Source organism: Ciconia boyciana, chromosome 1 (assembly GCF_034638445.1).
Source record: "Ciconia boyciana chromosome 1, ASM3463844v1, whole genome shotgun sequence".
Classification (NCBI taxonomy): Eukaryota; Metazoa; Chordata; class Aves; order Ciconiiformes; family Ciconiidae; genus Ciconia; species Ciconia boyciana.
Window position 1 is genome coordinate 14,694,566 of NC_132934.1, and position 15,257 is coordinate 14,709,822.

Genomic DNA, 15,257 nt, shown 5'->3' on the forward strand with positions numbered 1-15,257 from the left:
TTGATTTCATATTGCATATCCTTGCAGTTTGCGTGGGACACTAAGTTGTAATTCTGATAGCTGGGCTCCCAATATGGGTAGTTCACAGTGCTCATGCTACCTATGCAAGCTCACAGCATCCTTAAAAGTTAATAATCATAATATTTAGATAATTTAAAATAGTCTTCATATCTTACACACACTATGGCAAATACTAGGACATAGCAGAATTGTGAAGTCACTTATGAGCTCATCACAGGGGATAATGGAAGAAAGAAGCACTTCTTATATGTATTTCCTCTCTATAAACTCTTTTATACTGGAGTATGTTCAAAGATAATGGATTTTCTTGTGTCTTATACTGGTGGAAATGAGAGGAGAATCAAACCCACAGTGTAATCTGTGCTGAAAGATGACAGTTCTGAATCAGTATCAATGTAAATGCCATATGTCAGGAAACAGTCCACTGATGTTAAATGATTTATACTGAGAGGAAAATGAGGTTTTCTCATCTATCAGATGTCAGTGATCTGTCTTCATGCACCTAGACCACTTTACATGGGGTTTCTGCTCCCCAAACTCTGCCGATCCTTCCCAGACACAAATATCAGCCCCCTGCCCCAATAACTATAAGCACGTGGGTAAAATAAGAGAGTAGACAGCTGGGAGAGATGAATTTCTTTAGACTAAATATATTTTCAGCTGCAGCTTTGTAATTTTGCATTTCAGGTAAATCATGCATGAGCTTGGGCTGGAAGGCAATGTTTAGTTAGACCCACTGGTGCAGTTGAGAAGCTAAACAAGTTTTCAAGCACACATCTCTCCTTCAGGTTAGAAATGGAGGTTGCCTACTTTATCCTGAACTTGAATTTTATTCCTTTTATTTCAGACCTGAAGAAAGTCCTCTGTACTTGTAAATTTACCTGTTTTCCAACACTGTCAAGCACTCTAATAAAAGCTGTTACACTTCTTCTTGTAAATGTTGTCTTAAACCATCACAGCTCCAACAAATTTACTCCTGTTGATAGATCACCATTAGGTTTGGTGGAAATAAGTGTAAACACAAATGTGGAACAAAAATAAATGGTTTTCTGCACCATTTATGAAAACTGAAGAGGTAATTGATTTATGTGAAAAATAAAACAAACTTTTTGATTTTGTAAAGGCAGTAAAAGGCAAAAACACTGTAGAAGACCCCAAATACAAAAAGCTTATTATAAGGAAAAGAGATTTTACCTTCATTCCTGGCTCTTGGTCTGCTGCAGGAATTACCAATAGCCTTGCTTCCAATTTGTACATAAAATTGAACTAGCCTGTTAAAAAAATCAGGGTAGAAGAGAAGTGTAATTATCTTCTGATAGCACAAGCTCAGTCAGGATAACCCTCCTTTCTCAACTAATGTGGCATTTTCAGTTAGGTCATTATTCCAGGCTTATTGATCAGGTAACGTTCCCAGTGAAATCAAGCATTGCCACAGTAAACAGTGGAGGACCCAAGACAGAAGAAGGTGATGTGGTTTATTGATCCTGTGCCTAATAAATGTATTGTTGGACTGAGCAGCAGATTTTAGCAGTTCCTTCTTTCACACAAAGATGCAAAAACTCCAAAGCAGGCAAATGTGTTCCTTACGTCAGATCTGACCTTGGCCTCTTGTAACTGGAAATTGGTTTAAGCTCTAAAATACAATATTAGAGTTTTAATAAAATTATTAAATTCTCACTAAACCAGCAATGCCTTTTTGGTCCTTAAATTTTGATGTAAACAATTTTCAGTGAAAAGAGTTCATGGGACATTTACTGAAGTAGACCCTTTGATTTTGAGCCTATACATTTTGATTTCATTGAACATCCTCTTGTTCTCATATCATGAGAAGGGGAAAAAAAATGTTCCTGATCTGCCTTTCTTCCAACCTTCCCTGTAGTCGGCGCTTTTGTCACTTCCCTACCTTCTCCTCCTCCTTTCTATGGTAGACTATGGCAACCTTTTCATCTGTCTCTCTCCATGAAAGCTTTTCCATGTCCTTGATTTTTCCCATAACCATTTTCTGCAACCCTTCTAGAGCTGCAACATCCCTTTGAGACAGTGTCACTGGTTTTATTGACAGAACTTTGGCTAAGCCTGGAACATCCCTATCTAGATATATTTGAATTAATAATTATCCCATCCTTGTGCTCCAAAATATTATCAATTTTTTTCCCAATCTACAGTGATGCCCTGGTACTCTTGCTGAACTGATATTTTTAATTGTGACTTTGTGGTATCAGAGTAGTTTACATTTCCTCTGAGATGTGTACTATTGTGCTGTATAACAGCAAATTGTTTTAATTAATGTCCTGCTGCTCACTCACCAAATTTCATTGCATGTCTCTGACATTTGTCTCAGTCTTATCTGGTCATAACTAATGTAAAGACCATTGAGATGACTGAGAATGCCATTGCCCCCTCATCTATGCCTTCTTCACAGGTTGTCTGCATTGCACACCCGAAACAGTGCCTGACCAGAGCAGGGAACCTGGACTCGTCCCCATGCTGAGCTTTTGCATGCTGAAAGTGGGTGATGCCATTCTCCTTGCTTCCTAGCCAGTTTTTGACTTAGGATGGTGCCTGCCTGTTGTGTTGTAACTATTGGAGTACTCGCTGATGTGATGTTTTTGGGAAGCAACTGCTTGTCCCTTGTGCTGGGAGTGTCCTCATGGAGCACATAGGGGGAGATGGAGTCATTGCCAAGCAGAGGTTTTTGAGGAAAAAAGAATACAAATCTAAAGGAAACCAGGCTTCATTAATACTGCTGCTTGTAGATAAGGTATGCATTTTAAATACTTATTTTCGAGGTGAATTTGTGTCTCTGTGTGAAGAAACAAGGCTTGATTTGTCACTTAAATAACTCCCCACAAGGATAACTCTTTTTGCTTTAGGGGATTTGGTCCTAATTTGTAGTGACATCAGTAAAATCACAGACAAGCCACAGGACTACAGCTGGAGCCAGTACAATGCAGATAGGACTCCAATTTCCCTCACCCACCACTACATACACAATGTCACGATCCTCTTCCGATTCTAAAACCAACCGCACTCCAGTTCTGTTATCAAAAATGGTATCTCCTATGTGAGATGTTTTGTATATCCATAGCGACTAGGACAAGCCAGAATATACTCATCAGTCTCATTCATAATATAACCCCATAGATAGCTCAAGAACAGACAGGCTGACAGTATTACACTGTTTAGCCAGGTAGGTCCTATTGTTTGCTGCAGCTCTGTTGTTAGAGACAGTATTCAGGCAATAAAACACTAGACAGTGGTCTCAGAGGTGAAAAGATTTACAGTTCCATGATGAAATTCTTCTTTATGCTTGCCAAACGTAAAGATCGGTAAAAAGCAGAAACAAAAGACAAAAGAACCCCTTTCTGCAGAAAGGTCAATCAGCCCATCTGATCCGTAAACATTTGACCCAGAACAGCTCTCTGGGATGGTTGCACAGTCATTAGCAACAGAGTCTGTAACGCAGACGGGAGCCAAGTCAGCTAACAAGCCAGATGTCACCGCTTGGAAAAAATACATGTATTCTGTGATTTTTATCTAGCTGCCAGGTAGGCATGTGTGCAAATGCTCCCACTGAACAGCTAGTGAAGAGTGTTGTAAGGGACAGGCCATCAAAATGGGAGGCAGTAGCTCATCAGTAACCAAAATGCATCCAGGTATCGTATTGTCAGTCAGGAGGATGGAAATATTGCTGGTGAAATTGTACATTTGGCGCACTGGGCCATACGAAAGGGAAGGGATGGAGAGACTCCAGAGACTCCACTGAAGTGTAGGACAAAAAATGGTCTGGGTGAACTGAATTTTGACACTTACAACTCTCTTAGTGCTATGGGACGTTCTCCTAACGTCTGTGAAAAAAGTGTAGTCAATCAAAAGGAATAAGGATATGACAGGACAAACAAAGCTAAGATTATAATAGCACTTAATGTATATGCTAAACATCGAGCGCTTGTTTACAGTCTTTGGCTTCAGGGAGCAAGCTTTAGTGTTAAATGCTCTGAGCATGAAACCTGAGTTTGGCGGTGCCCTCTTGGGCTGCTTCCCTGAGCAGCACCACACACCTCGGGCTGGCAAATCTCAACCCCTTTGGAGCAGAACGAACCAGGAGCACTGAGCCCCCATGGACCCAGCTCCTCTGGGAGGAAAAGGGTGAGGAGGAGAAGGGTCTTTGTACTTCTTAGAAAAAAGAACAAAAATTCTTTACATTCCTGACATAAAATTTACACTTTACATACAAAAAGCTGTACCTGAAGCAAGATGATAGGGAATATGCATAGGTAGATCTGCAGGAATTCAGAATGAAAATAAAACTTTAATGTCTTGCAATATTTTTCAGTTTTTTGCTCTTCCATGCCTGATTTAATGAAACAAGATCTTAAAAGGTCTGGGAAAACACTATTAACCTGAAAAATAAGAAGCTTAAAAATCTACTGCAGGAGTTTCAGCCTTCCTATTCACAACCTTCAATCCACATATCTAACGGTATGTCTTTCAAGGCATATTTTCCTGCTGTTTACTCAGTCACCAAAACCCCACAACCAAAAAACCCAGGCACAAATAAAAGATAACTGTGCAGGGGCTAAGATGACCCCTAATAAGATAACTGAATTCTATGCAAAGCATTACTGAATGCAAAAAGTAATACCAAAATGGGAAAAAGTGCTTCCCTCTAATCTCCTCTTTCAAGTGACATTAATTTTAGCTCCAATAACGGAAAAAATTTCTAGGCTGAGGAATTATCTTCTTTTTAGGGTATGGGTCTTTCAGTTAACTCTTCACACTCTCACAAACTTCGTCTGCCTTTGCTTCTAGGAAAAAGGACCCAGTTAATGTTACAGATGGTCCCAAATATTAAAGTGGGATGCACCTGTTCTAAGCAAGGTGTCTGAAGGCTGGATGTCTGTCTTACATGATCAACCCAGATTCCCCTATAATTAATGACAAAAATACATGCTTCCAGAAGACAAAGCACTGGTCTTAGCTAACCCCGTTTTAGGATGAGTTGCATTGCCCTTTTGAAGTAGCTATTTCTTTCCTTTGAGCATAAAAGCAGCCTGGGGTAATTGCTGTAGTCTAATGAGTCCATGTTCTGGTCAAGCTGCATGAGAAGAATCGTACCCTTGAGCAGATGTATGGCTGAAGAAACCAAAAAATCCATGTTAGCCCCATTTGTGTTTGAGATGACCGGTGCTTTTGTTCTATCTAGCAAACAGCCCAGGGATGTGGCATCAAACTTGACTTGTTCAAGGAAGCTAAATTGCTCACTGTGATGCTTATAAAAAAATTCAGTGCTGGTTTATTTGGACAAAATGATCAGTTGCAGCAGGAGAGCAGCTCACACAGTGAGCATGTGCTTAGAAGAGGGATCTTAGTTGCTCTTCTCAGGTGTCCCTCTGGCCATTTATGTTCTTGGGGCAGTTTTGAGACATCAGATGACCATGTTCTTATGCAAAACAGAAGTAGTGATAGATTTTAAAAGTCAAGAGAGAGCATTGCTCAGTATTTTAAAACTTCTTTTGGCTTTTTAAATGGTTCAAACTCTATAAAAATGGAAAGCTATAAATATGTATATCTGGCATTAAAAGTAGTTTCAAAGTAATCTTAAAGCTAAAGAAAATCCCTTTCTTTCATAAAAAGATTTCTCCAGGAAAGAAGGAAGAACTCAAAAATACCATTTGAACATAGACTTCTTGACAATGTGGTTACTTCCAGTATCATGCTTCACAGGATTAACAACATGAGATTTAAAAAGACGGTGGAACAGAAAAGAAGTGCTCAGATGTTCCCAGAGTTCCGGTGCAAACATGTGCTTGTCCAAAGTGTATTTTTCAAACAATTAGTTAAGTTAATTATTACAATATTTACATAATTATATAAATGATTCACATATTTCTCAAAGGAGAATTTGTCAGACACGCAGGGGACAGAGGGAAGGCAGGTGGTGCTGTGCTGCTCAGTGCCAGGGAGCAGCCAAGGATGTCCCAAAAGCCGCAGCACCCGTACTGCCCTAAGGAGCACCACTTGTCTGAGCTGCAGAGTGGTAGCAGGAACTTGTGGCCAATCTTTGCTGAATGGTCCCACAAATTAAATAATGCAGCAAATCACAGCATTACTTACTTTTGGAGCAGTATTTGTCAGGAGAAATATCTTTTATTAAGCTAACTGATATAATCACAGGGTGGGCAAAGTTTCACGTGTGTGATCCCTCATGACACTGGACAAAGCAGTAGCAAACTCCAGGCTAAATAATGGTTAGAATTAGCAGCCCTTTGTTTATCCTAATTACATTAATCAATTAGACAATTTGAGAGAAAAAGGATAATTGCTACCAGTGGAGCAGGATTCAGTGGTAGTGGGGAGAGAGGCGAAGGCTTGTTAGCCTCTTGACTACACAGAAAGAATTCACATTCCAGTTTTTTGCACTTCTGACAAGTGGACTAATTCACAACATCTGGCGAGTAAACAACAGCTCATTGCTACGCCATCAGCGTGCCTGCAATTCAGCACAGCTGGGGGAAAGGGAGTTTTTCTGTCCAGCTATGGGCAGAATCTGAGGTTTTGTGCAGTCTCAAGACCACACCTTCTGCCTGTCCATCTAGAATACAATGCAAACCACCTTCTCAGAAGGATAAACGGCTCATATTTTCTCTGCTGCTATTCCATTCCATTTCTAAAGTAAGTTTTCCCTCTCAAGAAAAGGGAATGAACAGAACGAACAAAAAAGTAATTTCTCTGACTTTAAGATTTCTTATACAGGTTGTGATTGCCAGAAAAACATTTCACACCTTCTCACATCTACACTTGTAATAGCGGAGAGGAGACAACATGAATACACAGACAATTGTGAGAAGCAGCACTGAGGATTGACCTGATATTTGTGGTGTCCAGGGGAACAGTCCTCGCCTCCCTTTTGCCAGGTCCATTGAAGTACAAAGATTTTCCGTCGCTGAGCATGCCACAGCCTGTCCCAACCTGACCTCCTGTTATCTTGTACCAGAGAGGGTTTAGCTTCCTCTCAAACCTGTCGAACATCTCACTGTGATTAGGCACATTAGACACACAGGTTCCATGTGATGCTTCAAGAAAAAAAAAATAGATGGGAGATGCTTTCGTGAAACTGTGCTGAACAGAGTAAAGGTCAGATACAGTACATTGGCAGACGGTTCTGTTGCATCCACATATGAGAAAGTACCGGGCTTTTCTAAGAAAATGCCCTGATGACAGGATTGTACCTTTTTAAACCCCCTTTATAGATTTTCGTAGGCAGAATAAGCTTTCTTCCTCTAAACTCTAAGATGGCTTATTTCACTAGGTGAAAACCAGCCACGCTTTATGTTGATAAGGCATTTTTATATAAACAGAAAAATATTATCCTTTTATTTCATTTTAAACAAATTGAACAAAAGATGTTAGCTTATTGCTTTGTTGGTATAGAGGGTTGAAAAGAGTGCAGCGTGCAACTGGTTGTGTCAATCACTGTTTTTTTCATTGAGTTTGGGTTTTTTTTGTGTTTCAGCATAAAAGCCCCTGAAACCACAAGTGAGCAGAATTTTCCACAGAAAGGCCTGTCAGAACATATGTTCCCTCCTGGTCCCATGCCATCTGATGGCCAGGGGACTCAAAACCAGCAGCAATTCTTTTGAAGATGATCCAAAGGCTTTTAAGCAGACTTTTTAGTTTCTAATATTTTATTTTGTTTTCTCTTCTATCACTAGTCCCTTCCCCATTCATACAGATGGTGATGTTCAAAGATTGCGGTTGCCAGAAACATCACCAGTGTCAGCTGCCTTCAGCTGCTCTGTTTTGCCTGTGCTGAATTTTATTTAACAAAATGAAAAGATTCTTGCTGGCGGCCCATGAAATTTATGTCATCATATATTTTTCTGGAATATCGGGGAGGAAAAACAAGATGCTAGATTTACAGCTTTAACTCAGCCAGTGCTTAACTGTAATCCCACCTAAAAAAGGTTGTCTTACCTGTGTAGCCCAGGTCACAGAAGCAGACCCCCGAGATGCAGTCCCCCTGGCCGTTGCAGTAGTTGGGGCAAGGCTCAGAAATGTAAACGCCGTCTAAGCCGAAAGGAGGCACGCTCTTGTGGGAGCTGCTCTCCTGGATCCAGCGGAATCGAGTCTTACTGTACAGAAACAATGACGAAAGGCACAATATTACTATTCCCAGCTTCAGTACCTACTGCATACTTTATGCGCTCTTTGTTTAAGATTAAAAGGAGCTTTTCCTAAATTAGCCATTTGCAAATAAGATGCAAATGGATGCCTAGAAAATATTTCTGACATCCTACAGTTTGTGCAACTTCACTTACAGATACTTTTTCCAGATTTATTTTTTTAATGTATTTTGACTTCTCTGGCCCATATCCACCAGTACATGGTTTTATCAACAAGAGTGAATGATTAGACGTAACTCTGAAGATGCCTTTCACTACTCAGTTCAACCCACTGCTCATTGCATTTCAAAATCCCAGAACCCCGTTTCTTATGGTACTTATATAATGGCAGTGATGCAGAGTTTATTACAGGATCATATAATTTTGAGTAAAAAAACTTCAAGTAGTTTGAATACAAGAAAAATCATCCACTTTATAAAAATAATGGCAAATAATGTGCCCTACGGGACACGTGGACAGAAATACAAAGTTTTTATTCTTGGATGGTAACGTGAAATTCCTGGAAAACAGTGATCTAATCCTTAGCTTGTATAACTGAAACTGCTCGGGGGACTTCGGTGAGCCTACATGAAGTTACTGCATCTGACCGACAGCATAGGAAATCTGTTGAAGAAAAAATACTTTGTTTTTTAATTTTCAGTCTTTAACTTTTAGCTGAATCATTTTATAGGAGTTCCAGAGGGGGGAACAAATTTAAAATCTCATTGCCAATCCAATGGATTAACTAAGATCCTCCTTGTAATAAACTCACTGCTTTTTTTCGGCTATGCACTGGGATTTGGTAAGTAGGTGATCATTGTGCTGGTGCTTTGTACCAGCTGATGAAATGGGATGTTCTCCAGATAACCCATGAACCATGATTTATGTCCAAAGTGACCCACAACGCCGAGACTCTCATCATACTCTCAATACTTACATTTTTAATGTATTAGCATGAGCTTCTTATTCCTGATCACATTACTGAACATAATGCCAAACAGATTGCTGCTATTGATTCTGCACTGCTTGTTTTGGGTAAATCAAATCAGCTGGTGTCAGATTTGTGCAATTTGGCACCTGCTTTTATTGGCTGATTACTGAAGAAAAGACAAACTTGTTACGGTACACGCTGCTATTTCAGCTCCTTGCGGCAAAAGCACCGGCTCCCCTGCTACACAATATGCCACATACTCAAAATCTGTGCCGGGGCTTGAGGATGAGAAGCCCATGGCAGGAGGATGGAGCCGAAACCCGGGGGCAGCGCTAGAGTGGCTGCCTGGGGGGAAAGAGGCAGGAGGCAGCGGGGGCATGGGCAGGGGCTCAGGGGACGGCTGCGCTGGCAGCGCTTGGTGCAGGCAGCAAATCAGACCAGGGCGGTTTACTGGCGGTGTAAGACAGCGAGCAAAGGGAGCGAGAAACTTCAGCCAAATCCATGTAAGATCGCGAAGAGCCTCTTGATTTCAAGGCTTATTTATGTCCTCCGCCACCTGATGTTTTCTCATCTGTATTAGCCCGATGCTGAGGTCGCGCTCGCAGAGGAGCACACCTATCATTCCTCCCTCCTTTGACTTCAGCTGTCCCGGCCACCTTCAATGACACAGCACATTACGCAGCAGCTCAAATACCCTTCTAGGGTTCCTTTGCCCAGTGGTAACTGTAAAATTAATCCTGTTCAAATGGCTTATTTGATTCAAGTCATTTATCACTCTCTTGCTGGTGCCTCTGACCTAACTGATAGGTGTAAAGACAGACAGCACCATGATGAAGTGATTGATGTCAAATTAAAATGTTCTGGGTTCCTTGTTGTTTTGTAATTTAATTTTATAGACCATTCTGACACCTTTAAAATGGAAAGCTTCTCCCTGTTTTGGAGAGCACAGTATATTTTTCCCAGATCTGCCCATTTTTAACACTGCTTTTATTCACAGCTTGCAACTTTTCACTAACGTAGCATCAAAGAAGAGGCAGCTAATTCATGGGTACCACTGTCATCACTGGTTTACAATGTACAGTACCTGGTTGCAAGCGACCTGGGGATAACAATAGTAATTCTTGTCCAGTCCTCAAAGTCTCCCGTGTGATACACGGTCGGCTCGCTCAGCTCCCGGGAGCTTCCCTCACATCCTTTTGTGCCTGGAGATGCAGGGTAGCAGCCCTCCTTCACGAGCGACCAGAAGAGCCCAGCGTCGTGCGAGTACTGAAGCAGAACAGGAGCAGAGCTGCTGTACTGGTTAGTGCAACCAATGTTCAGCTGCAAAAAAGCAGAGAAACAGATACGAGTGCTGTTATTGGTATTTATTGGCTGCAAACCACCTTCGACTTCTCAGTTTGGGAGGCTTAGCTCTCTGAACTCTTGCTTTGAATCCTGCTGGCAAACAGTGACTGATGCTTGGAGTCTGTTTCCTACACGTATGTGACATTTCTCAGTAAAAATTCCCACTATCCCTTCATTGAGGTTGCTGGGTTCAGCACAATGAAATGCACAAAGGACTTTTCAAAGATCCTGGTGCATAGCATGGCCACAAACAGCAAACAGCGCCCAGGCACCTTCAGGCCCAGAAGGAGCGAGAAGAGCTGTATATCCTCTGAGACCCATCCCATCTGCAGTCCACTCCAATGTGCCCAGAGGATCAGCCTGACGCCCAGGGCCCCCTGCCCCGGGCTGCGAGCCCTGCCCACAGCCTGGTCATTGCCCTCCCAGGAATCACGCCTGGCGCTGCAGCTGGGGCCCCCAGCATAGAGCAAAATCGGATGAAGTAGAAAAATGCATATTAAAATGTGAAATGAGAATGTAACCAAGACAAAAATCAACTGCTGATTTGAAGTTTTCAGTTTCATTTTTCAAGCTATCAGAGAAACATTAGTTTTCATTATTTTATTGCAGAAATTCTGCTTGAGCTGTAGAATGTAAAACAAAATCATTCATGTAAAATGAAATAATTTTGACAAATTACTGTCTTTGAGTTTATCAATGCACAATTTTTCCAGGCAGCTATTTAAAATGGAAATTTCACAAACTCAGGAAAGCATTTAACCATATGTTTAAAATTAAAGCATGCAAATAGGACTAACACATTTATGTGCAGGCCAGTTTGAAAGCTTTCCAAAAAAAGAGAGGAGTATAAATTCAGGCCTTAAATAATAGACTTTATAAAGAAGAACTCACTGTTCTCTGATTCATGTTGTTTATGTTTTGTATATTTATGTTACATTGCCAAGTGTTTCAGAGATAGAAGGTGTATGAAAGACCTTTAAGTATTGCTTTTTTACACTAAACAATTTTTGAAATGCTGTTGATCATCAAACCTACAGAATGGAGACTTAGTCACTGAAGAGGAAAGTGGTCAAGAGGCAAATAGCATCTTTTCCAGGCTAAATGGTATTTATATATTGAAATATTTGGGGGTTTTAGACAGTTTAAAGTACAAAACTACAAGCAATACTCACTCAGAAATTGTACTGCAATCCCTCAGTTTGTATAGCATTTCATTAGCATAACTTTGAGATGAAATGAGATTATTTTACAAATCCCATTATTTCTAACTAACTTCTTATTTATAGATCTGTGGGAATTATATTTGAAAAGCTGCCTGTAAACATCTGATCTCTTTAATAATTCCACTTGTAAATTATTCAGTGTCTGTATCCACCAATTATGTAAGGACCATGTATTTGTGGTGGGCTCATTAAAATTGCATTGCAACCAACCTCCAGAATTCACCAATGGGATTTCATTATAAACTCAATAAAATTTTGATTAGGGTTCAGAAACAAGAGCTTGTCAAAGCAAATACACTTTCTTTGGTGCCCATATTCTGATGTGTTGTCAGACCACTGAAATTTTTGTAAGCCCTTTAAAGACGAGAATGCTAATTGGAGCCTATATTCATTGACACAATAAAAGCAAATTATATGAAAAACCCACACTGGAGTACAGAGCAGCTTGTAAGTCCTTAAATAGTTTAAAATACAAAAAATGTACGCAAACTACATTGGAGCTTTTGTAGTCACGGAGCCCCAGATGGGATAAATCCTTTTTCCCTTGACAGTGCAGTAGCATTTCCTAGTACTGACTTGAATATAATGACAGTCACTTCAACCCACTTCTGAAATGCATTGAAGAACAACAAGCTTTAAAATTTCTCCAGAGAGGTAAAAAAGCTCTCCTGCACCAAGGTTTTGGCTATCCTTTTAGAAAGCCACATGATATTTTATGCTGTACGAATTCATACTTGTGCTCTTCACACCTTTTTATGCAGTGGTATAATTTATCACCTTGTTTTGAGCTGTGGCCCCAGTGACATCTTGCAAGTATTGACTAAGGGCAGTTTTACTGATATTCTGCAGGGATTTATGTTTAAGGAATACCTTGAACTGCAGGACATATCCAGGCTTCAGAGTTAAATCTCGAGTCACTGCAAACCGGTCTCCATCTGATTTACCAAAGAGCATCGCGGAGGGGGTGGCAGAGCAGAAACTTTCATTTTTGGTCATCCCTTCATTGGCCAACATTAACCATACGCTCAGCTGGTTCATAGGGTAATCAAATGCTGGCTTTTCATAAAAGTTCTGTTAGAAATGAAAAGAAAAACAACAACAAGTACTATCACCTTGCAGTGTGACTTCAGAATAATTTCCAAAATTATCCACTTCCAAATTTTGCAATTTGTATTTTCTGTCATTTTCACAAAAATTGTAATTTCCAAAATTTCTGTCTTGACTTTTTGAGGATATACATAATTACATCCTTTGTAACAAAGATTAGGAGCCTGACGGTTTTGTGATAAGACCCAGGTTATGCCCACACAGAGACACAGCTGCAAACAGTACAGCTGTTTCTTTAAATACACCCAATATTTTCAAAGAAAATTCTATTCAAAGAAAAGACCACTAACAGAGAGGATGGTTCCTGTTTCGTGGGGATGCCCACAGCCTGCTCTGGCTTATTACCTGTGGTAAAGTGGGATTAACAACGGGAATGATGTGCTTCTGCTTCTCTGACAAAATGATGATGTCATCGACGGCCCACTGATCATACCCTTCCCCTGAAAACACGGGCTGCCACCAGCGAAACCTTGTGCAAGGTGTCTTGGCTGCAGCCGGCAGCTCCAGATACACAAACCTGAGGAACAGAAATTCAGAAGAACTTTAGGGAACACAGTTTGTAGAGAAATGGGAGAAATAGCACTGATCGGGGAAAAGAGGCAGGAAAGCCAGTATCTGTCTTACATGTAGAAGGCCTCAGAAATCCTCTATGTATCTGGATACCTATTTATACACTGCACATCAAGAAGCCTTCTTTGTCCCTCTTGTCTGTGGAGAATGTAAACTCTTTAAGACAATGGCTATTTTTTACTCTCTATTACTATATTGCCTAGCACAATAAGGAACTGATTTGAACTCTTCAGCTTTGAATTAAACTGTTCAGCTGATTCATGTTCAGCAAGTCTTAACGTTCTTCTGGTGCCAGCAAGTAATAGTGAAATACGCTGGCAAAATTCATTTCTCATTCTCGTCTGCTGGGTGGTCCTATTTGTAGAGAAAAGCATCCTTCTCTTACAATGCCATAGATTGTGTAGCAGGGTTCTCTGCTGTGGATAAAAATATTTCAGCCCTCCTATATATGGATCTTCATAAAAGAACTTTAAATCTTCTCAGTTTGCTTTATGTTCAACTTAGGAAACACCTTACAAAAATGATGTTAAATAAATGTTAAAGTTTCAAACCTAATCATACTTATGTTAAAAAGTACAATAATTAGTTACTTGTTCAGTCCTATTTCAGACACCTTACATATATGCATTTATGCATACGTTCGTTTCTATACTCTTTCTTTATACCACGTTATTGTGTACCATGGACCCTGCTTTGCTTGCTGGTTAGGTAGAGAGAGGTGGAGGAATTGTTCAGGGCTACAGGGAACCTTCTTTTCCAGGCAATTCCTAGATTTATGTGTTGGAAAATAAGATCCAGACCACATTTGAAGCAGCAGAAAAATAAATATGCATAGCTATATTCAGTAAGGACTATCACTCTTGGTTACTCAGAGGGGCAAATGTTTTGTCTAAAAATAATGTATTGGATGGTCCAGTGATGAAGGTTTCAGTATGTAGCTTCTTTGTTGGATATGTCCTGTAATTTTGACAAAGTAGAGGTAAAACAAAGCTCAGTGGTTTTATACATCCAAGTGCCTAGATCACCTTTAGAAAAGGACAGTTTGATGAGTTACAGTAGTCCTTCTGAAAACGTTGTTCATTGCAATGCAAAATGACAAGATGGGAAGGTAAAATTTTTTACATATTGAAAGACATGAACTACAGGTAATAGAAGTCATGTTAATACCTATGCAGACAAATGCAATTAGAATTTTCACTGACAAGCTATCTTACAGCAAATTTGAAATGCTGAACATGATTTCTTCTCCTCCTTAAATATTTCTTTAAAGGAGTTTTTGTTGTATGTGACGTTAATACATGTTCATTAGATCTGAAACCAGAGTCAGAGGAAATAGCAGATTTCTACACCTCTTTTGGGCAAGTTCTGTATTTGCTTGCTAGTCTTTTGCACATATTAGCATTTTAGTCATGTTTCACATGGGAGGTGAGTGATTGGAAACTTTATATTTTACTACACTTTTTTTAAGGCCCACTTTCATTAGATTTTTCTTCCTAGTGACAGGAGTTTACTGTGGCAGCCTGGAAAAGCTTCCATATAATAGCTTTTAAGCATTATGACTTGAAATTATTATTCATGTTTTCATAAACCGAGAAATAGGTTTTTTTGAAGATGTGATGCAGTATGGATTTAATTTAGACCAAAATTATACCTGGGTTTGCTGAAGTCAGAGAAATACATTTCTGCTAGTAGCTGCCAGTTGATACCACCGTTATTGCTGTACTGCAGAAGCACACCTTCTTCTCTGCTGTCTGGCTTATTGCATGAAGAACTGTCTCCTCCTATCTGGATGTAAAACTGGACAAAATCCACCCATGTAGTGTCCAAATCCCAGCTTACCAACTGTCTTTTTCCAGCCTACAATACAAAGAACAGAGGGGGGGAAATAATATTCAA

General features: G+C 40.0%; 1 protein-coding gene across 1 annotated transcript in view; it reads right to left on the bottom strand.

The window, feature by feature from the left end:
• RELN (reelin) overlaps positions 1–15,257 on the bottom strand; it is a 293,911-nt gene that overhangs the window by 57,439 nt on the left and 221,215 nt on the right. The window contains exons 25-31 of the mRNA XM_072867100.1: positions 15,013–15,218; positions 13,137–13,308; positions 12,555–12,755; positions 10,202–10,437; positions 7,999–8,156; positions 6,890–7,097; positions 1,216–1,292 (exon numbers count right to left, since the gene is read on the bottom strand). Coding sequence (XP_072723201.1) covers positions 1,216–1,292; positions 6,890–7,097; positions 7,999–8,156; positions 10,202–10,437; positions 12,555–12,755; positions 13,137–13,308; positions 15,013–15,218 — 1,258 coding nt within the window. The remainder of the gene's footprint in view (positions 1–1,215; positions 1,293–6,889; positions 7,098–7,998; positions 8,157–10,201; positions 10,438–12,554; positions 12,756–13,136; positions 13,309–15,012; positions 15,219–15,257) is intronic.